This window comes from Nomascus leucogenys, chromosome 2, assembly GCF_006542625.1.
Source record: "Nomascus leucogenys isolate Asia chromosome 2, Asia_NLE_v1, whole genome shotgun sequence".
Taxonomy (NCBI): Eukaryota; Metazoa; Chordata; class Mammalia; order Primates; family Hylobatidae; genus Nomascus; species Nomascus leucogenys.
In genome coordinates this window covers 58,494,355-58,517,444 of record NC_044382.1, presented here as the reverse complement: position 1 = coordinate 58,517,444, position 23,090 = coordinate 58,494,355, and the positions used below count along the sequence as shown (strand labels likewise).

The following is a 23,090-nucleotide window of genomic DNA, read 5'->3' as shown; positions in this document are numbered from 1 at the left end:
CAGCTAGCAGTGTGAATTCAGTAAAATTACTTCATTACTACAGAGTTTCAGTGTGCGTATCCATTATGGACATGAAGAACTGCTGTGCAGATTGCCCTTCAAAGGAGGGTGCCAGAGATGTGAGGGGTGTGGTAAGGAGACAGGCTCCAGCTACTCACTACCTAGGGTCCATCTCAGTTTCAGAAAATCCCCACTCCAGAGGTTTTCTGAAGACTAAGCAAACAGAGATATAAAGGCCCTACCATTTTGGCATGATGTAGTACTCCTCTGATGGGCAACACTGATTCCAAAGGAAACTACTAGTTTGGGCCAAGGTTTGGCTTGGATTGAGTTGCAGTTTGATTTCACTGTCTGTCCATCACGCTCTCGCTCCTTTCCTTTCATAGGTGGCAATCCCTAACAAACGGCTTTCATTTCAGACTCCATCTACTTTCAAACCTGTAACACATTTGTTTAATGGGAATAAGAATATGTGTAATTCAGGGAGTTAATGCTACAAAGTGTAGATGTAAATGAAATATATGCAAAAAGCACTGTACTAAAATGGTAAATATGCATGAATAAAAATACATAAAATATTTTTCATATCCTTTGCTGAAAACCTAGTGTCATACAGAAGAATGCATATTCAAGTTTGATGTACAAACTACAAATCTATTCTAAGTAAGTTTTTTGTTCTTGCTTCTTCGTTCATTTTGGTAGAGAAATGCTACTGTAATCAAAGAATGTGTGAAGAGATTAAAGTGAAGAGACTAGGGTTTGGCTAAGGCAGTCAGCAGCCTCAATTCCAAACCCCTGTATTATAGCCATTACTGAGATCAGAAGAAGAAAAGGAACAGGTAAAAAAACAGAGATTTATAATAAAACCATGAAGGAAACAAATTCCTCACTCTAAGCAGGGAAACATCACAGTATTTGTCAGGGTACCCACTGCATCCTGCATTATTGGTTATGAAAATTTCCTCAAAAGCTACGCTGAGGAAGCCAGCTTTTTCTGGCAGATTCAACATGGGTGCATGCTGTCATGGGCCCCATGAGTACTAAGATTCCAAGGGCTCTAAGGCAATGATGACAATGACAATTCCCATTGCAGGTAGCTGGATCCTAATACAAAAAAAGTTATTTGACTACTAACATTCTTTAAATTATTTTGAGAAGTTTATTTTAGGGAGCTTTGAGACAGAGTAAAATCTTGGAATGATATGGGAGCTAACTGTTCAAATTACTGATGGAAATTCAAACTTCCAACAGTCTTGTGTAGGGGGTGACAAAGTTTTTTGTAAAGAACGTATTTTAGGTTTTGCAGTCCATAGTGTTTCCAGCACAACAATTCAACTCTGCAGTTGTAGACATAAAAGGATGACGGTGGCTGTGTTCCAATAAGACTTTACTAGACCGGGCGCAGTGGCTAACGCCTGTAATCCTAACACTTTGGGAGGCCAAGGCGGGCAGATCACCTGAGGTCGGGAGTTCAAGACCAGCTTGACCAACATGAAGAAACCCCATCTCTACTAAAAATACAAAATTAGCCTGGCATGGTGGCCCATGCCTTTAATACCAGGTACTCGGGAGCTGAGGCAGAAGAATCGCTTGAACCCGGAAGGTGGAGGTTGTGGTGAGCTGAGATCAAGCCATTGCACTCCAGAGCCTGGGCAACAAGAGCAAAACTCCATCTCAAAAAAAAAAAAAAAAAAAAGACTTTACTAAAAAAAACAAAAAAAAGTAACAGGCCGTATTTGGCCCACAGGCTGACCCCTGGCCTAGTGTAATGGAGTTTAAAGTATTTACTAACATCATGGGTTTTTGTCCCTCTAGTAAGCTCTTTGGAAAGAAAAAAAAGGTGACTTTCCTGCATGTTCTCACTCATAAGTGGGAGTTGAACAATGAGAACACATGGACACAGGGAGGACATCACATACCTGTGCCTGTCAAAGGGTCATGGGCAAGGGGAGGGAGAGCATTAGGACAAATACCTAATGCATGCAGGGCTTAAAACCTAGATGACAGGTTGATAGGTGCAGCAAACCACCATGGCACAAGTTTACCTATGTAACAAACCTGCACGTTCTGCACATGTATCCCAGAACTTAAAGCAAAATTTAAAAAGAAAAGAAAAAAGGTGAAATATATATAGTCATAGACAACACAGTCTATTGGCAGAAAGCATCATGATATTTTCATTGCTCAGTGCACCGGAATTTAGAGGACAGATCAGGACAGGAGCCCGACTGCCCTCTTTTACATCAGCATGGTTCTCAGCATACTTTAGATGCTGTGCAGAGCAAAACACAAGGTTCCAAAATTGAAGATGCTACTTACATTCTCCCCTTAGAGGGTGCAATGCACCTTAGCAACTCACCTGTGAAGTCCTATAGCAAAGACCGTGGAATTAAAAGTGACCCGGTCACCCTACCTTTAGTCCCAGTAGTGATTATTAGAGCTCCATTAGGGATTCGCTGCCGTTGGAGAAAGACTGTGTATCTATTTGTCAAATTTAAACAGCATAAATGCACTTTTATATCATAAAAAATGTTTTGGTAAACATTGGTTTGAGGCCTCTGTATGGCAAATTTACAGGAAGATACAATTGTGAGCCAACTGAAAGTGAAGATGCTATTTAGAGCCACACATAATGAAATAAACCCCTTAGTTATGAATCAGTTATTATATTTCACTGAACTCCAACTGTTTCTTTCTCACTGGTTAATTTCATTCTAGCTTTTGTTATTATGCCTAAAGAAACCATTTTAACATTTTCTCGCATGCACTTTGAGTATCAAAAATTCCATCTACAAGTTTTCAGCTTTTTGCCTCTAATTGCTCCGCTGGTTGCTCTAACTGCTTTAATAAATAATATTATCTGAGTTCTGCTAGTTCCAGAATTCTAAGGTCCCTGCATCACATATTATTTATTATTCCTCTAAGGAAAAGAAGGAGCCTTTTTCTACCCAAATAATTTCTTTATAGTCAGAGAGGAAAGAGAGAGAGAGAGAAAGACAGAAAATGGAGGGAGAATAAAAATGTGAGCAAACAATAAATAAAATCTACCCTTCAAATTACTACAAGGTTCTCTACAGGGTGAGATATTTTCACTTTAACATTATTGGCATCCTTGGATATCTATGAACTTCTATTCAAAATTCATTAGGAAAGGTTTTCCTCCATGTGACCTTAAAGCTCTACAATTTGATTTTGTTTACCATTTTCAGATAGCATGTATAAAAGACTAGTTAGATAAGGCTAGGCGCAGTAGCTCATGCCTGTAATCCAAGAACTTTGGGAGGCCGAGGCGGGCGGATCAGAAGGTTAGGAGTTTGAGACCAGCCTGGCCAGCATGGTGAAACCCCGTCTCTATTAAAAATATAAAAAATTAGCCAGATATGGTGGTGCATGCCTGTGTTCCCAGCTACTCAGGAGGCTGAGGCAGAAGAATTGCTTGAACCCAAGAGGCTGAGGTTGCAGTGAGACAAGATTGTGCCACTGTACTCCAGCCTGGGTGACAGAGTGAGACTCTATCTCAAAAAAAAAAAAAAAAAAAAAAAAGTCTAGTTAGATAACTGTGAAGGGCTTCGGTTTTTCTGGGGATATTCAGCCAACCTCTGTATTATAGGCTCACAAAGACAGATATTGTGCCTTTCTAGAAATTTCTTGACAAAATGTAGGTTCAGCTGACAATAATTGGACAAAATGTCTGTCAAAATATATATGAATGAATAAATGAATTAATGTGAATGAATGAATGAATGAGTTTCTGAATATGTGACTTAATGAATTAATTACCATTAGTTGAATTCGTAGGTATAGTTGAGTTTTTTGAAACAGTGTTGGACGATGTGCTGTTTTCAAAATGGGGACAACCAAATTTTTATTTGGCCACGAGAGTGCAAGAATTAAATGAAACAAGTTTTAATTATTTAAAAATACTAGGTTCTTATATGCTGTTGGTGGGAATGCAAAATGGTGGAGCTGTTATGGAAAACAGTATGGAGGTTCCTCAAAAACTTAAAAACAGAATCACTATATGATTCAGAAATCTCACTTCTGAGTATTTATCCCAAAGAATTGAAATCAAGATATTAAAAAGATATTAGCACTCCTATGTTCATTGCATTTACAACAGACAAAATGGGAAAACAACCTAAACGTTCACTGATGAATGGATAAAGAAAATGTGGTATAGAGAGACACTGAAACACTATTCAGCCTTTAAAAACAAGGAGATCCTGCAATATGCAACAACATGAATGAATGTTAAGGACATTCTACTAAGAGAAATAATCCAGTCACGAAAGGACAAATACTACATGATTCCGCTTTTATGAGGTATCTAAAATAGTCAAATCCAAAGAATCAGAGAGAAGGATTGCGGTTGCCAGGGACTGGGGAAAAAGAAAATGGGGCATTGCTAATCAACAGGCATAAAGTTTTAGTTATGCAAAATAAATAAGTTCTAAAGATGTGCTGTACAATGTTGCACCCATTGTTAATAATACTATATTGTGCACTTATTCATCTTATAAGATAGTGGATCTCTTAAGTGCTCTTTACACACACAGACATACCACAAACACACACACACACACACACACACACACACACATGCTCCTTACCGAAATTGAGAGTTATTGCAAGACTGAGGGAATCAATCAATACACCATCTACTATCTAAATTAATTCCAAGTTTTCTACAGTATGAAATATTTTCACTTTAGCATCCTTAGATATCATGAATATAAAGACTGCTTTCAGGAGAATTGCTGATGAACAGCCACCCTGGTAACTCGGGTGAATTATAGAAATGCCAGAATACCAGTAGCAAAAAAAAATGCAATGCTTCTGTGTTGAGTGGGTATTTATATTCAAGAGAGGAACTAGGACAACACAGCACTGTGGCCACAATGATCTTATGTTGACCTCCTACTCTGCCTGCTGAATGGCCATCATTTCCACTTTTAACTCAAGCAGCTCATGCAGCCTTATTCAAGGTGAATGCTTGGGAAACAATAGAAAGTGATTTCCTTAGAAACAATCACAAACCATCTCAAAGCCATGGTGACACCCAATACACACTCGAAATAAGTTTATGAAAGGAAAAAAAAAATGGGCCATAGCAGATTTACATGAAAGGACTGACTTATTTCTAATATCTGTTCTGGGCTAGGAATGCTTACCTTAAATATAAATAATTTGCTGCATATAACAACTTTTCAGAGTGTCTGTCACGAAGTATGGGCTCAATAAAAACCACTGTCATCATCGAATTCCACTTTCAAGAATCCATAATCTAGAAGAGCATGCATAGGTATAGTGGCCAATGATAAGCAGAAACTTGGATTTAACCTCTCGTCCTGCGTTTACATGCTATATCACTAAGTACAGGAAGCTTATCCTTTTTAAGTTTCCTTCTTTATAAAACTGAAATCATACTGAGTATTTCTTGGTGTCATTTGTAAGAATTATGTGAGATAATACGTGATAGGAGTTTAGTATGGTGTCGGATTCATCAAATAAAAATAACATTGTTTTCTCCTTTACCTTGCCCATCACAATCTGATTCACAGCCAATAATAACAAACCCATATCAGGTGGCTAGGCAGATGAGCAAAGATCACAGCATTTATACTCTGGTTAATTCCACAGATTTGGTTTATTTTCCTTCTTTCCTGATATTCAGTGAGGTCATTTAGAGAATGAATAGTCAATTATTTCCATTATAATTGGTCCTACTCAGTCATCCTAAAGCTTATAGGCCCAGTTGACGAGTTACAGAGATCACAAGGAAAAGAAAGGACTGGGGATAGGCATGCCACCGTCATACGACCCAAGAGCACACCCCAGTTCCCCTTCTAACTATTTGTGTGATACTGGGCAAGTTAGTTCTTTAATCCTCAGGTTTCACATCTCTTAAATGGGTATAACTGAGACAGCCAAATGCCTAAGCTGATAAAAGGCCCTTGGAGAATCTCCGGCCTGCCCCACAAGTGTTTACAGCAGATGCTTTTGTGCAGATGAGGGAACTGGCCCAGGGCTGTGTCTGAGCACGTCTACATGCGCACTGGGGGAACAGGGTGGAGCCACGGGCGGGGGGAGAAGCCTGGTCTCCAGTTCCATGTCCTGGCCGGGAGGATTCAATCTGTGAGGTGGGGAGCCTGTTAGCATGACTCTTATCTTGCTTTGCTGTTTTTTTTCCCCCTTTTTGCCCAATAAAATCCTGCCCTACTCACCCTTTAATGTGTCTGCGTGCCTAAATTTTCCTTGTTGTGTGACAAGAACCCAGCTTCAGCTAACCAGTCATTAGCAACATAATGACTCCACATATATATACTAGAGGTGTTAGAGAATGAAACAAGTATATGTTGCACAGGTCCTGATATATACAAAGCACTCACTAGTTACAACATCCATAGCAGTAGCAGGAGAAAATTAGACTAAATGAAATCAATTAGACTATTTAGCATATAGCTGTCAAAGAAAAAACACACAATTCTGCACACAGTCAGCCACCTAGATGAATCTCTACTAAATCTCTACTAAAATAAGTTTCAGGTTTTTAATTTGCATTTAAGATGTGAAATTGATGGTGGCTTCCCTTTTATTAACTGGTAACACTACTAACTACCACATATTTCATTTAATATTGTCACTTAATCATCTCATTAACACTACGAGAAAGATGATATTATCCCATATGGAGGAGAAAACTGAATCTCAGAGAATTCCAGAGACTAGTTCTCTGACTGGGAAGTAGTAGTGATATGATTTCAACCTTAGTCTCCTTAAATTCAAAATATGTCATATTTTAAATAATTTACACAACTTTATTTTACATTACTGAAAGACATAATATTGCAGAAAGTAGCAAGAAAATAATTAATGTTCCTGCAAGTGAGAGGGTAAGATGACGGATTTTTCTCTGTGTCACTTTTCATTTTCCCCCGGAAAGGAATATACAGACATATACATACAGATAGAGATATAGTAGTAGGTATAAGAATTAAAAAATACATGATATTTCTAGCTTGACAATGTGCTCTAAAAAGAAATTGAACCACATGAGAAGCTGACCGACCAACAAATAACTGTATGTTTTAGCATGGCAGATGCTGGGATAAATGCCTATTTCTTGCTGGATAGCAAATTAAACATTATCCTAAAAGATGGATACATTCTTGTCAGTGTATAAAATACAACATTCCTAAAGAGAAAATAATGCATAGCTATGCGTTACCCAGTAATTCCCTGAATATCCATATCTTCTGGTTCTGTCTAAAAAGGTTAAATGGCTCTAAATCTGTCTGCTAGACTCATAAGGAACTATGTATTGCTCTGGCTAGTCAGGAAATTTAATTTTCTTCTGAAATTAACCAATTGTGCATAGAGAGAGGGAAGCTGCTCTCCATGATCCAACTGGGGTGGAGGTGGGGGCAGAGGACTGTAGAAATGCAGAACAGATGTTGAAAAACATGGTTTGTGATTCTTAAGTTCTCATCCCATGGAGCCAAGCCAGGTTTAATCAAAAATGTGTGGGCTCCCCCTTCTGAATGACACATCAAAGCCTGCTGTAAATGCTTTCAAACAGCATTCGTCCCTTCTTTGGGTAGAACCATAGATGCTGAGGAACTAGCACTTGCCTGACATCTATCAGAAGCACAGATATGCCTGTGTCATCAAATAGTGCTTTATCTGTCCATCTCTTCCTGGCAAAAACAGTCTCAAATCCCCTTTAGCTTTCCTGAAAATGAAATACTTCTAAGCTGGACAGTTATTTCTAAACAGCCTCAAGCTTCCTCTACACAAACTTTCCTGCCAGTAACAGTAATAAAAGTAGCAATAGCAATAATAATAACTAGCAACTACAATGAGAATCTTCGCTTGATTCCCTGTGAACTGGAATTAGTATCAGTAAATCTCCATTTTTACATCAGTAAAATGAATAGATTATAAAATGTGCAACCATATGTAAATCCAACTATGAACCTGGATTTATAGCTAGCTCTGCCAATAAGATGCTACTTTTATTATGGCATGAAAGTTCCTCAAGCCTCATCTTTAGATGATTAAGATCGTGTCTCTGCACAGCCAGTCCATTCCCACTGGTACCATGTAGTCCATGTTGGGAGCTTATATTATTGTGCTGATATCTGAACCCTTATTTTCCCTAAGGACCCTTGGCTTGGCAAACTCCGGAGCCCTTACATGCTCCTGGCTGACAAGAGTAGAAACCTTGTAAAATCAAGCACTAAAACCGGTCCTGTGATTGGTCTCTCAGTTGAACCAATCTCATTTACTCCCTTCACATTCTGTCTCCTGCTTGGAGATGTAAAGGATGTGGCAACTACTCCTTTTTGAGTTCCTTTCAGAGGAAATTGAGAAACATAGGAACAGGGCAGATTCATCCACTCAACAAATATCATTGTCCCCATTAATGTCAGCATTCCAGCATAAAGCCATTGCATAATTTCACTATATTTTCAGGAAATTAATGCCGATGTAAATTTATTTTTTTTGGATATTCCTCCCACTGCATTCAACATTGGCCCATTAATAGGTATAATTTTCTTAGCCAAATAAGGGGCTTTACATATGTCTATAGTTTGTGAAATTTCTTTAGAACTGAGAATGGCCAGTGGACCATTCCTCAAATCCCCAGGTAAAGTTTCATCTTCTTAGCGGTTAGACTCTTCTGCAGGAAGCCTTCTTTGCATCCTTATTGGCTGCAGTCTTATTTGTTATTCTGAATTTAGAAATGATTTGTACTTAAAAACAAAAGGTGCTGTTCTGGGTCTGTAAATAATTTTTGTACAAACTCAACTTATTGGGGTGCTGACTGTCCTGCAAGGTTTTAATCTCAGCCTCGTAGTCTCAGCATCCTTATGAGTAACAGGAATTTAATACATTTTTAAAAAATCGAATAAATAAACCTACAGATAACTCACTTTACCAGGGTTTCCCCAAATGAACTAATTGGAAGCATGTCTGCCCTAGTTATTTGTGACTTGTAAATTGAAAGGGTTTGGTATGAGCTGACATCAAACTCAGAAATTAGCTGGACAATTCTTTAAAATTGTATTCCTCCATCTACTTCTCACTCTCTAGCTCCTTGATTTTGCAACAAATATTTGTAAGACAATATTTGAAATCCACACTCAAACACATCATTAGCCAACACTTCACCCTTGGAGACCAGCATAGAAGTTATAGATTTTCAGTGTGCTTTCTGGAGAAAGCTATTTAGCTGGAGAACCTGTACAGTCATTTGCGTGACTGGAAAAAGAAAAAAGATGTGTACAGTACAACAGAAAAAAAAATTGAACAGAGCTTCATTTCTAAAAAAGGCAGAAAAGCTTTAATAGAGAATTATTTCGCATCCTGGGGAAAAATTTTGAGCAGAAAAACTATAAACAGAGGGTATTTTTGAAATGGCAGAGAAAGATTTTTATCTAGGAGACACCAAACCAGATATGCTGACCTATCAGAAATGTCCAAGAAGTGATAAAAAGATAATTTCAAATCCAAACACCAAATGCAGAAATAAGATAGGAGCCTCTTAATGCATTGACACAGTGGTCTCATGACTCTAAATTCTAATATACAATTCACCATAACTGTCAAAAGAGACAGAGGACAAACTAGCAATGCTTCCCCAAAGCTAAACAAACAAACAAACAAACAAAAAAAGCACTAACAAACAAAAACATAAAAATAACAAGATCCACCCAAATGTATTGCAAACATTTGCAACTTGCATTTTCACAGAGCTTTCTGAGAGCTGGAATAGCTGTATTCATCTTGATGTTCCTGGCTCTGGGCTCTATGTAGCACTTAGTGGGCACACATGTGCATGTACACACACACCATACACACACCATACACACACACACACACACACAAACACACACACAGTATGTGCCAACCAACATTATTTGGTCATGTGAGCATAGTCCCAAGGGCAGCCCCACAGAAGGTACATGCAAAGGCATTTTTCACTGATCTGCTTGTCATTTGCAGTAGCCAGTATTCCTTTTAAAAGAAAAATACCTTATAGGACTGGAAGTGATATCAGGGTCACGAGCAGTCACTTGCCCAATCACGGAGTTTAGAGCAGCATTTTCATGAACTTCAAGGAGGTAAGTCGGTGAAGAGAAGACTGGAGGCTCATCAGCATCTTCAACCACGATTTTGACTGTCGCCGTGTCTTTAAAGGGCCCCCTGCCACTGAAACGCGGGTCAATATGGACATTGGCTGCCTCAACCTTTAGCGTATAGGATTTTTTGGTCTCAAAGTCCAGAGGCTGTTAAGAAATGACAAAGATAAATGCTTCTCACTAATGACCACAGCAGCAAGAACAAATGAGTATAATGCTGATGGATGAAAGTTATGTGCATTTAAACCAATTTGTGAGCCTTAATGGGATCACTCTCCAGTCCCCCAGATTCAACCTGTAAATTTTATGGGCATTTATTGATATCTGTTTATTATATAAGCTCAGTGAATCTAATCTCCTATTGTTTTGTTTTGTTTTGTCATTTCACTTGGAATTCACAAAACCTTCACAGTCATGAATTGTGCCATCAAAATTTCACTTCAGAGTCATAATAAAATTTTACTAGTGACAGCATCACCTGCATACTAATCAGCCACTTAATCGGGCCTCTGCTGGTGGGAGATAAGGCGACATCGAACACAATCTCTATCTGGGAAGAATATTTTATCATTTCTGCAACAGAGTGTGAAATGTAAAGAACTAGAAATAATCATTGTTTAGTCCAAGGAGACATTATAAAGCATAATTTAGCACTAATCCCCACAAAGAGTATTTTCTGATTTCACTTTAAAGCATTGCTACTCTACTGACCATGTGGTTAAAATGAGGTTTATTATTTTTTAGGACATTCTTAGAGGCTCTCTATTATGAATTTATGCTATGAGGTAGGTGGGCATGTAAAGAAATATGTGCACCAATACATATGTATGTACTTGTGTTTATATTTAGAAGAAGAAATTATGTGAGCAGTATAAATAGATAACTGAATCTAAGTGTGCCCCCACCAACCACTTAAAAGCAATTTGAAATTACCTCATTGCACCATTACTGACAATATTTCTGACATATTAATACTTCATTCCCTAAAACTCTGAGAGACTTTGGTCAATGACCTAGGTAGTAAAGCTAGGTAAAAAGAAGTTGCCTTCAATAAGCCAGAAGCACACGTGCATTAGCACCTTTATATTCCAATTTTTGGCAACTCATAATACTTCAGATTTCAAGAATGCAAGTCTGTCGAGGTTCAAAGAGACGGTATACATCTGCATTACAAATTTCTCATAAGAAAAGGAAGTTTAAATAGACAATGAAGATTTTTAAAAAGAAACTAGAAGACAAACTGGCACCAGTGAACTCTTTCAGAATTCCAGTACAAGCTTAATTATATATTCTTATTTCAAACTAATGTGTTGGTTTTTACATTTGAATTCTGATCTAATGGGACTAATGGGACTTGGCTCCTTTTTTTTTTTTTCAATATTTTCTAGTAAACCAGGCAGGCACTCACTTTATTATCTATTCTAAAATTACTAGGCACACGCATCCACGAATAGATCATGCAACATCAGCATATTCACAATTTGCCAATCACCTTTACTGTAACAATTTTGCAATTTCAAATTCTTCGCAAACATTGTTAAGTGTAACAGATTATGTTCTGCTTAATTCCAGCTCAAGATATCGACAATGAACCCAGAGACATTCTGGTGTCCCAAGAATTTTATTGGACAAAAAAGAGGGCCTATAAATTGTAGAAATACAACTCCTTTGCACTGTTCTCTAGGGTAAAATACACATTTTACTTGGTGTCAAGGTGTATAGTATATGCTTCCAAGTTTATGAATAACAGCAAATAAAAATAAAGCAAATGGCTAATTGTTTCAGTTTATAACAGCACTTTATGGCAAAAAAATGGGAATAATAACAATAAAAATGACATTAGGAATCATTAGTCAAGGAAAATGTGGCTCTGGGTTATTCAATAATTGACTCAAATATTATACTCTATTTTATTTCAAACATGGCTTTTTAAATGTTTGTAGTTCTTAATGCTAAACTCAAACCAGGATTTTGGTAGAAAGATAGCGCTGCTCAACAGAGACTTAAAATAAATGTAGACATCTTTTTCAAAATTGATTTTTAAAAATATTTTTTATAAAAAAGAATATCCAGAAAACTTCAGGTCTCCATTGCTAAGATCTCTTCAGTGGGGGCGATTTTTAGAGCAAGACCATTGGAAATAGGCCTCTGCGTAACATGATGGAGATTCAGATAGTAATCTTACAGTCATATCTACATAATTGTGATAAAGAAAGTGAAAAAAATTATTGACTCCCAATAGTGTGGTCCACCAACTACCTTATTTGAGAACAAGCTAATCCATTTAAAAACTATTTTGATCTACTTGATGACAAAGGTTTGAAGAACAATATTGAAGAAAATAATCAGGATGAGGATCAAAGACTATTTTCCTTGCAAGTGTTTTGTGACTATAAAGAATGAACTATGTTCTACACATTTCTTATGAGTGTAGATTTTATGATGAGAACTATAAATGGAAAATGTTGTGCAGAATTTTTTACATCTACCATAAAAACAAGAGATTGCTAACAAAAGCAGCCTCAAATTTTCCTACATTATTTGTACTTGTTATGGAGATGTTTATTTTTTCAATGGTAGCTCCCTATCTGGAAGCAAGGGAACGATGAGATTCATTTCCCATAATGCTCAAACCTCTGAGCCATAGTTTGGAGTATACAATGGTAGCAGGGTTGGCCCTGTCCTTCAGGCACTAGAGAAAGCCAGGATAACTGAACCTGAATGTTCTGCCTGTTTGGTTGTTTCTCTTGTTCTTTTTTTTTTTTTTTTTTTTTTTTTAGTTTCCATGAAAGTAAACCTTCAATAAGGACTTGGGAAGCTTCAGTGTATTTGGGGAAGACATTTCAGGAAGCAAGAGTTCAAACATGTGGAGAGTTATATACAGAAAGACTAAAAGCCACTGAACTTGTCACCTCTGTGGGCAACTGAGGCCTGTTCTTACTGAGAATCCTTTTACAACCTTAAACAATATGATTCAGAATAGTTTCTTCAAACAATAGTAACTGTCCACCAATTTTTCTCCCCCTTTGGTTGAGGGCTGCCTTCACAGGGTATTGACTTCCCCACATAGTTGAAGTGCCCTGTACAAGAAGTCAGTAAATTCCGTGGTTATGGGTAATAGGTAAGTTGGAGGACCAGCACTCTTATGGTAGCTGTTTACCAGACCTTTAGCAGAAATGTGAAGGGGGCCCAAGAGATAAGAGTTGCCAAAAGGACTGTACTAGTTATCTTGTCTTACTGCTCAAAGCTAAACATCTACCAGCTCTACAATTCTGTCAGGAAGTCCACACAAGTCCCTCAACTTTAAAACTCACGTTTCAACCAGTTATTTTGAAGATGAAAAAAAGCTTCCTTAGCTTACTTTTCTTAGCCTTATAATGCCATCCTGGGCCTGGGCATCAGAAGTGATTTCAAAAAGTGCTGTTCCATCTCCATCGATGATGTCATATGATGACTGTGCATTTTCACCAATATCCTGATCATTGGCCTTCACCCTTCCTATTGCAGTGCCAAGAACCACGTCTTCCGGTACTGAGAAGTGATACAGGCCTTTAAAAAGAGGAGAAACAATGAGAGTCACACAAATTCCAACCATTCATTCATTCATATGGCAAATATCTTTTGGGCACCTCCTTTGTTCTGGGCATTCCTATAGATGCTACCAATAAAGTCATAGAAAAGACAGAAATATCCCTTTCCCTTGTGGAATGTTCAGTCTTTTAACTGAATCAGAGAAAAACAGTTCCCAGAAGAAGGCATGATCCCTTTTCAAGGCTCTTCTGAGATATGAAACTTACTCAACCATATATTTACCAAGTGTATATTTGGAGCAGTTATATCAAGACTATTAGCGAATCTATGTGTATATTTTTTCCTTTTTGCTGTATAATCACATTTACTGCCTATGGGGATACTCATTGTTGCCAACATAAAATATTAAGCTAATTTCAGCACAGAAAGATGCAATGTGTAACACACTGGAAGTCACTTTGGAACTTACCTTTATATTTACAGACTTTTAGACCATTTTTGATAAAATTCAATTACTGAACTTCTGCTGTGCCCTGCAGCAAGCTGTTCAGACACATGAAACACTCCTCTTGTTGCTAAAGTCCTCATTGTTCTAAAGACAAAAATCCTGCCTTCAACACTTCCTAGGCAAAATACAATCAAGTGTATCTTCACTATCCTATGGGGGCAATAAAGTGTGTCTAATTAGTGGCATTAGTCCATTTTAACTCAAGTCACTTTAGTTGTTATACTGCTGTCACTCACTTTCATTGGTGTAGAGGAAGCTGTTGGTGTCCCAATCATAACGCCTGGCCATTGCTACTGTAGTGTATACCTGTCTTACATCTAACTGCCTCTCCAGCATTTCTTTGCCTGAGGGTTATTTCTGGCCTTTAGAACCTATTTTGCCCAGTGAATGTCAGGCCAGAAACGCCAGGAAATTAATGCTTCCTGCAGAAGCAGCCCTCAAAGACTCACAAGAGTTAGTATATAAAATTCTAGGTCTCTCCATTCTGTGGTAGGATAACTTTGAGTTTTTTCTTTTCTTTTCCTTCTTTACAATGGTCCAGAGTTTCTCCAATAAGGTAAAGTTCCAGTAACCCACTATAGTAGCTGGCTCAGAAATGCACCTCTTTTTTTTTTTTTTTGGCTCTCTCTCTCTCTCTCTCCTTTCTCTACTGGCATTTATTGGTCCCATCTCCAAGTTAAATTTACAATCAAATTCTTGTCTCAGGGTCTGTTTCTGGGGAACCCAAACTCAAAAAACCAAAAAGTTTTAGTCCCCTTGCAACCACAACAAGGGAAAATTAAACATTCAATGACCTAAAAACCCAAAAGGAAAAATCAAATCTGGAGAACATTACCTAATTCTCGTTCAAGCTCAAATCCACTGAGTCCCTTGGATAAACTAAGGCTCATTATACTCAACATAACAGTGAGGTTTCTTCTAGCACTAACACCCCTTTACTTAACAGTGGGATAAAAACATCTCTCTTAGAATCACGAAGTTACAGGACTGGGGATTGAAACATTTTCCAAATAGTTTTGCCACAAGGTAGGCACTGAAAATCCTCACTTCAAGCAAAGTCTTCCAGTTTTCTCATAATTGGTGTAATGATTCCATTTTCCACAAACTGTATATTCCAAGTAAGGTTTGAGATGATCCCTTTCGGTATGCTTATTAAATAAATAAGACAGCAAGGGGCTGCGCCATGCTGTTAGTCCTACATGGGGAGTCTTGGGAAGCCAAGCAAATGGAACATTCTTTTAACCATTCCTATTCTGTGCCTGCTCCTCATCTCTATCAGTGTGATCATAGTTAATAGTTATTATCTCTAAGAAAACGCACACGTTTGAAATTGATCTGCCACTATTGGATTGAATAATCATTTTCTTATAATGAAATATGGCATCTTGCAGTATTCACTGTAATGGCAACTGCAAAGGCAAAAAAAAGTGAGGGAAAGAGTAGAAGAAATGGTGTTCTCCATTTCAATAATTTTGTTTAAAAGGGCTGCATTGTTGTCTGATTTATGAATTGCCAGATGTAAAAATTCTAAAATTCTTAATGAAAATGCATCTCCTCTATCCTTTCTAGCTTGGAATTTCTTCAGATAAATTATCAAAGATACCTCAAAAATGTGTCATTTTCAAGCTCCATACACATTTCTCTCTTTGTCACTCTCTCCCTGTCTCTCCCCACCCCCACCTTCCCTCCTTTAACTCCTTAAAAAACAGATTTCCTATGGTATTTTCTACACCAACAAATAGCACCAACATGCATCTAATCTTTCATGTTAGAAATATGATCATCTATCTTCCTCAACTGAAAATGCAATCTTTCCTTAGACTGTTATCCTCTGTAACTCAACTATGCATCACACCCACACACTTTTCTCTGCATCCAACACAACCACCCTTGCTTGCCAGGGCTACCATCACCTTTTATGTGAATGATTGCAAATAACTCTTTAACTGGCTGCAAAGCTGAAAAAAACATTGAAGGAAGGCCAGATTTAATTTCTTTCCAATTTCCTTGGAACCACAGCCTATCACTCAAGCTGCAATTTAAAATCTTTAAATGGCCTCCTAATGATCTTAGGATAAAGGTCCTCATACTTAAAATGGCTTTCAAATCCAAGTATGGCTAATTTCAGTCTAATCTAACTCTCCAGACTCTTGCTGCAGCACTCTCCCCTGGCACTCTCTGCTCCAGCTGCAGTGAAATTATTTCCATTCCCATACACGGCTGTACACCATCCTTCCACAGAGCTTCTTTTGTTTTATTATTGACTATATTTAAGGTGTACACTACGATGTTTTGATAAAAGAAACCACTGCCTTGGAAAGATGTCTGCACTTTCATGTTCATTCCAGGATTCTTCAGAATAGCAAAGAAATGGACATTACCCAAGTATCCACTGACAGATGAATGGCTAAAGAAGTTGCGGTGTATATTTATACAATGAAATATTATTCAGCCTTTAAAAAGGAGATCCTGTCATTTGCAACGACATGAATGAACCTAGAGGATGTTACGTTAAGTGAAATAAGCCAGATCAAAGGAAAAAAAGTCCTGCCTGATCTTACTTATATGTGGCATCTTAAAAAATAATAATCATCATCATAAGTATGTAGACACAGGGCTTTTAAACATCCTTTTTAGCGGCACTATTCATCCTCCCTCCCATGGCTTCACCTTGTTCCAACTAATTGTATTCACTTTTTCATGTCTCAATTCAAGAGTCACCATGTCAGAAAGGCCTTATCAAATCATGTCTCTGTCATATTACTTGAATAAATGCTCAGAAGAAAGTGTTCGATGAGAGTAAAGAAAATTGCCAAATAATTATTGTATCCCTGATTCTTTCATGTTGGCTGCCTAGAATGCATGCTGTTGAAATTTCCAAGGCAGAGTATGGCTTTAGCAGGGAAGAGTCGAGTCTTACTGATGTCCTCCCACTTGCAGGAAGAAGGAGTGTACGTTTTGCAGCAAGCCTACTGCATATTTGTCTTCCCTACCTTGGGCACTAGAGATTTGATTTCCTTTCTGAAACAAAGGGGGTTAATAATAGAGCAATATCTGAGCTTCATTTTCATCACCCTCTCAAGCTTTCATAAAGAGAAATAGCAGGCAAAAGAGAAAGGAGTGCACAGCTTGCAGTCAGACATACTGGTTCTAATTCTTACTTACTATACGCTTGATATTTGGAAATGGTATCAACTGCTTTGTAATCTGTAAAATGGGAGTAAGTTTAGTACCAAAATCATGCCATACCTGGCACATAGTAAGCCACTCAATAGTTGCTGTCAGGTTTTTAAATATCACTAAAAATTATAATATAAATTCAAATGGAAACATCATACCAAGATTCTCATCCAGTGCAGGAAATTAACTTACTCTGTGCAAATTTTGGAGGATTGTCATTAACATCAGTAAGAGTCACTGTAAGTGTCGTGGTCCCAGACAGGCCACCAGAGTGTCCACCCATATCTTTGGCTTGGATAACAACCAGGTACTCCTCCTTGGCTTCTCTGTCCATGTTGGGAAGGGCAGTTTTTATAATAGCTGAGGGGGAAAATGGAAGAATGACTTTCAGTCAGAGAGCTAATTCAAACATGAAAGTGTTAATCTCACACATGCACACACATAAACTCACAGGCATACACCAAGTCCCTACTCAGATAATTTTCTGTGTTCTTCTGACATTTGATTGGTGTGTGCCTATTATATCAATGAGAAAGACTGTGGTCATAGACATTTACAGATAATTTGCAAAAATATATTTTATAATGTATAAAAAAAAACTTGCAAAAATATATATTAGAAAGTAAACTGAATGGCATCCCTTGCCTACCAAATTATAAAGTATATCATAACACAGTCTCGTCCACCCCAGAAAACCCTGGGAGTGTAAGAATTCTCCAATTTATCACCGATCTCAATTCCCCCACAAGAAGAGTAAATATACACATAGCTTGAAGGCTCTGAGGTCAAAGATAAATTATTCTGAAGTTCACAAATACATTGGAGAGATGAAATAAATAAATGCATCATTAGAATCAACTCAGATGAATAAAATACCAGTCAGAATTAATATAGTCAAGTGTCTTAAGTTCTAATCTACTGTTCAGCTATATTTATATTTTAATTTAGATACATCTTCTCTTTGTAAAAAGTAGCAAATAGTTTAGAAAAATAGGAACATATAGGAAAAGGTGAATAAAATATAAAATTACATAAAATATGATAAAATTATCACTGCTCAAATCTTAATGTTTTTTCTTCTGATATATATTCAGGGTTTCATGTGGGTTTGTCTGTTTGTTTCACTGGTAATTTAATATTCTTGTTAAAGATCTAAAATTTGCTTAGATCCTCCTGAAGTTTATTTTGAAAATCAAAAATCCTTATTTAGCTCTCTCTCTAGCTCCAAATATTTTTTTCATAGATAATGCTGACATTTTGAGGCGCAAAATTACAAGGCCATGATATGTACATACCCAGAAATGTGTGTATAAACATTTAACCACAGACATGATCATGATGTAGGCAGCATTCTGAGACTTTCTTTTTCTCACAGAAGATGTTTTTGAAAAACTTCCTTGTCACTGCATAGAAGTTCACCTCATTACTTCCTACAGTTGCATAATTTTTCATTGTACAATATACTATACGTGGCTAAGGCATTCTCATATTGATAAATATTGCAGTTATTTCACATTTTCCCATGTCAAACAACTAACAGATATATTAGTATGATAATATTGTGTTTTTTTATTTCCTGCATTTTTACTTAACTCTATGTCATAAGATGACCCTTTCCCATATCCCTAAATGTCTATAATAAAACTTATTTTGACTAGTCCAGAATACTTCTATTGAATTGATGTGTGTTAGATTTCTGGTCAAGCTAAAAGGAAAATGTCCAGATTAAAGATAATTTAACCCCTTCACTTCTAACCCAGGGGCACCATACATGTTCAATTCAAATTGAAGCTGAGCCATTGCCTTGGCCACTTCTGAAGTTGTAATTCTTTTTTTTTTTAATTCATATGGTTTATTTAAATCATCTGTCTGTAAAAGCATTTCAAGGAGTTCAAGTCCCTGAATCTTTTGAGCAGCAAGTGAGTCCCAAGAGTTACCAGGGAAATACAATGCAACTACTCAGGGAGCAGGCTCTGGGGAGAACTATGAGTTCTTATACACTTTATTAGACTCTGACACAACTTTAATGGCTTCCCATTCAGGGAGCACTGAATTAGATAACCTTGCTTATTTGGAAACATTTGTAATACTACAATGATATTTTTCAATGCAATGCTTTGTTTCAGGATTTGATCACATCATAATATAGCTCACAGGTCATACCTCTATAGTTAAAAATAAAAACAGAAATAAAAGTAGAAATATATCAACCATTCAGATTTAGATCACTCTGAGGCATTTTTGAGAAGAAAACAAACAGATTAGCAAAAAATAGCAACAAAGATAACAACCTCATTATATTAGCATGTTGAGATACCAAGATAGCTACTCTGCTATGAATATATATTTTCATGACCTAGAATGTTTTCATTATGGCTCAAATTTTCAGTAAAAAAGATAAGAACATTGTTTTCCTCCTGTGACATTTACATGAATGCTTGTACCACCACATTCTAAGGTCATCACCAATTATGCCATCCACTGGACTTTGGAATTTGACATGGAGCTTCTAACGATCAGAGCAAAATAATGTCGTTCTCCAAGGAAGGCAGCAATTTTTTTCAAGAAAGTTGATGAGGTGAGGTCTATACATGAGACTTTTCAGGTTACTTGTGTGAAAGAACTCCTGCAACTTCTCTGAGTCAAAAAAGATTGGTATGTATTATTCTCATCATTTCTTTTATATGTTGTGAAAGTGAGAATGTAAAACAAAACAAAACCGTGATGTCTCTCAGGCATTTGGAATTAAAATAGTTTTTTTACTCACTTGGAAATAACACCTTTGGGTTAGTGTCTATGAGTTATATCAGAATATGAGTGAAGCATCACAGTGGAGAGTGTTGTTTATCAAATAGGACAAGAAATGCTCCATGGGACTTCATCAATTGCAAAAGTCTTTTTACCCTCCCGCGTTGAGGTAAGCAGCTTCATACTACCTAAGATGCATATACAGTTGACTCTTGAACACGGGAGGTTAGGGGCACTGACCCCACGTACAGTTGAAAATCCGTATGTCATTTTTGACTCCCCCAAAACTTAACTGCTAATAACCTGCTATTGACCACAAACCTTACTGATAACACAAACAGTCGATTAACATATAAATAGAACAGTGTAAGAGGCTTGTGAAACTGGAACAACTCCATCTTGAATAGGGGCTAGGTACAGATCACAAAGACCTTGCTGATAAAACAGGTTGCAGTAAAGAAACTAGCCAAAACCCACCAAAACCAAGATAGTGACAAGAGTGACCTCTGGTCGTCCTCACTGCTACACTCCCACCAGCACCATGACAGTTTACAAATGCCACGGCAACTTCAGGAAGTTACTACATATGGTCTACAAAAGGGGAGGAATGAATAATCCACTCACTGTTTATCATATCATCAAGAAATAAGCATAAACATGGGCAACCAGCAGCCTCAGGGCTGCTCTGTCTATGGAATATCCATTCTTTTATTCCTTTACTTTCTTAATAAACTCACTTTCACTATTCTACAGACTTGCCCTGACTTATTTCTTGCACAACATCCAAGAACCCTCTTTTGAGGTCTGGATTGGGACCCCTTTCTGGTAACAATAGTATCTACACACGTTTTGTGCATTCATGACATTCATTTTTCTTAATTTTTTTAACATTCTAGGCTACCTGGTTCATCTGTCAATTTTTCCAAATTGTTGAAAATCTCAGAAAAATTTACAAAATATTCATTGAAAAAAATGTACTTGTAAGTGGACCTTCACAGGTTAAACCTGTGTTGTTCAAGGGTCAACCATATATTTTCAAGTTTGATTCCTCTTATCAATGCTGCCCTCATAATTGAAGTCAAGCAAGTTTGTATTTTTTATCTTAGTCTTAAGCTTACCAACTTTGTGACCATGAATAAATTATTAAACTCATCTACACTCCATATCCTCTCAAGCAGAGATAATAACCAGTTTCTCATTGTGGACATTCCAAGATGATGTAAGATAATTCAGGCAAAGTTCTTGGTACACAGTACTTACCCAAACACACTGTTCCCCTTCCCCAACCAGACTTTTTAATGCTTATGTGGATGGTGGCTAGAGTACAGAATATTCTACAATTGCTCCTACAAGTCCACTGCCCAGCCCTATCCACCCAGTGTTGGCCTTGATAGATTGCCTCAATTAACTCCCTTACTTTCTGGCTTTTTGTTAGGCTCCACCAATACACATTAACCTAGGAGGTTGTGAAAATGGCTCCCCCAAAGACTCCTGCAAAGATTTTATTCCTGTATTTGGCCACTCAGGTTATTATTTAAAGATATCATTAAAGTAAAATTCTATCTAGTGTCCAATAACTGCCACCTCCCTTTGCTCCTTAAGGTCTAAGAGTCTTGATGGTACTTCTATTGCTAGCATATGGTGCTGCATTCTTCCATGAAGGTCTCTCTTAACCGGGCCATACTTTTGTCAATTGTCCCTTTGTTAAATTTTCCTCAATTGCCTCTTTCCTGACAAGATCCTAAAATATACGGTTACAAAACTGGGACTCTGTTCAAGTGCCAAACATTTTGCCCGCATGTCACTCCTACACAGACATCTATAGTTCAAAAGTACTTCAATGTAATAATGTACTGCGGTCCAGGCCCACTCTTTAAGAAGGCAGGGCAGACTGTTTTCTTACCTGTAAAATGAGAGTAATACCTATTCATTTAAGTGGGTTGCTCAAGATGACCCCACCGGGAAGCTGCACCTCTGAGAGTCTTTGCATCTCCTCTTTTCTTCCACAACATTGGGAGTAGGTTTTCTGATACCTAAGGACAGTAGGAAGTCTCTCCAAGGTTTCTTTAGAACACGCAGCACAGTTAATTGGCTTCAGTTCAAACTGAATAATGAACAGCTCTTGCTTTCCTGAGTCCACTGCCTCTAGTCTCAACCCCACGACTAGTAGAAACTCATTAAAACATTCAAGACAGAATTTTTGGAACGCTTTTTATGCTATTTTGTAGCTGGAAAGGCAGGATAGGGGAAACCACAATTGCCCTGGATTCTCTTATTTTTCTTTTTGTGTTGGGCTTATCTACACATATTACTTAACTTTACTATTCCTGTTCACAATGTATTTCACTTCCATAGATACTTCAAGATATTGACAAGCTCCGAAAATAGAAGATGAAAATAGCCTTACTATTCCCTTCTACTTCTTCTCTCCTGCTTTGGCTAACATATCTCCCAAGCACTAGTAGCTTCAGGCTGTTTCTTTTATGAAAAGAAATGTGTTTGATGAGAAACTCTGCATCCAATAAAACAAATTAATGAATAAACAAAATTATGGACAAGAGATAATTCCCCTATTTTAAAAATCTTTGTTTGGTATGAAATGCCACCTAATACAGAGCACAAAATATAGTAATTAGGGAAGACTGTTTTCAAATTTGAGAAGGATTTAAATTTTCAGATTTAAGAAATCAAAAGTCAAAAATTTTGAGCTGTGAATGCTAAAAAATGACTTAAATCTTCAATAAAATGGCATTTCTTATCCATTTTCAACTTTTATTCTAAAAAGCCAGAGAGAAGATTCTGACTCACTATTTGCCAGAATAGTTTATTTTGGCAAATTAATTTAATTTAAAGCAAATTTTGATGGTGCTACTTTAAATAACATCCTGTTGCCCAAGACATAAATTGTGTCTATCTTTTTTCATAAGCAGCAGTAGTGTCCATGTCCCTAGCACGCTTACAGTCACACATTCCCAACA

The 23,090-nt window shown here is 37.3% G+C and overlaps 1 protein-coding gene across 2 annotated transcripts in view; it reads right to left on the bottom strand.

Annotated features, from left to right (window-relative positions):
- Positions 1-23,090, bottom strand: part of CDH8 (cadherin 8) — a 378,266-nt gene that overhangs the window by 149,513 nt on the left and 205,663 nt on the right. For both annotated transcript variants that reach the window (XM_003263129.4, XM_030795969.1), the window contains exons 5-7: positions 17,557-17,724; positions 13,507-13,694; positions 10,039-10,292 (exon numbers count right to left, since the gene is read on the bottom strand). In XM_003263129.4, the coding sequence (XP_003263177.1) occupies positions 10,039-10,292; positions 13,507-13,694; positions 17,557-17,724 (610 nt within the window). The remainder of the gene's footprint in view (positions 1-10,038; positions 10,293-13,506; positions 13,695-17,556; positions 17,725-23,090) is intronic.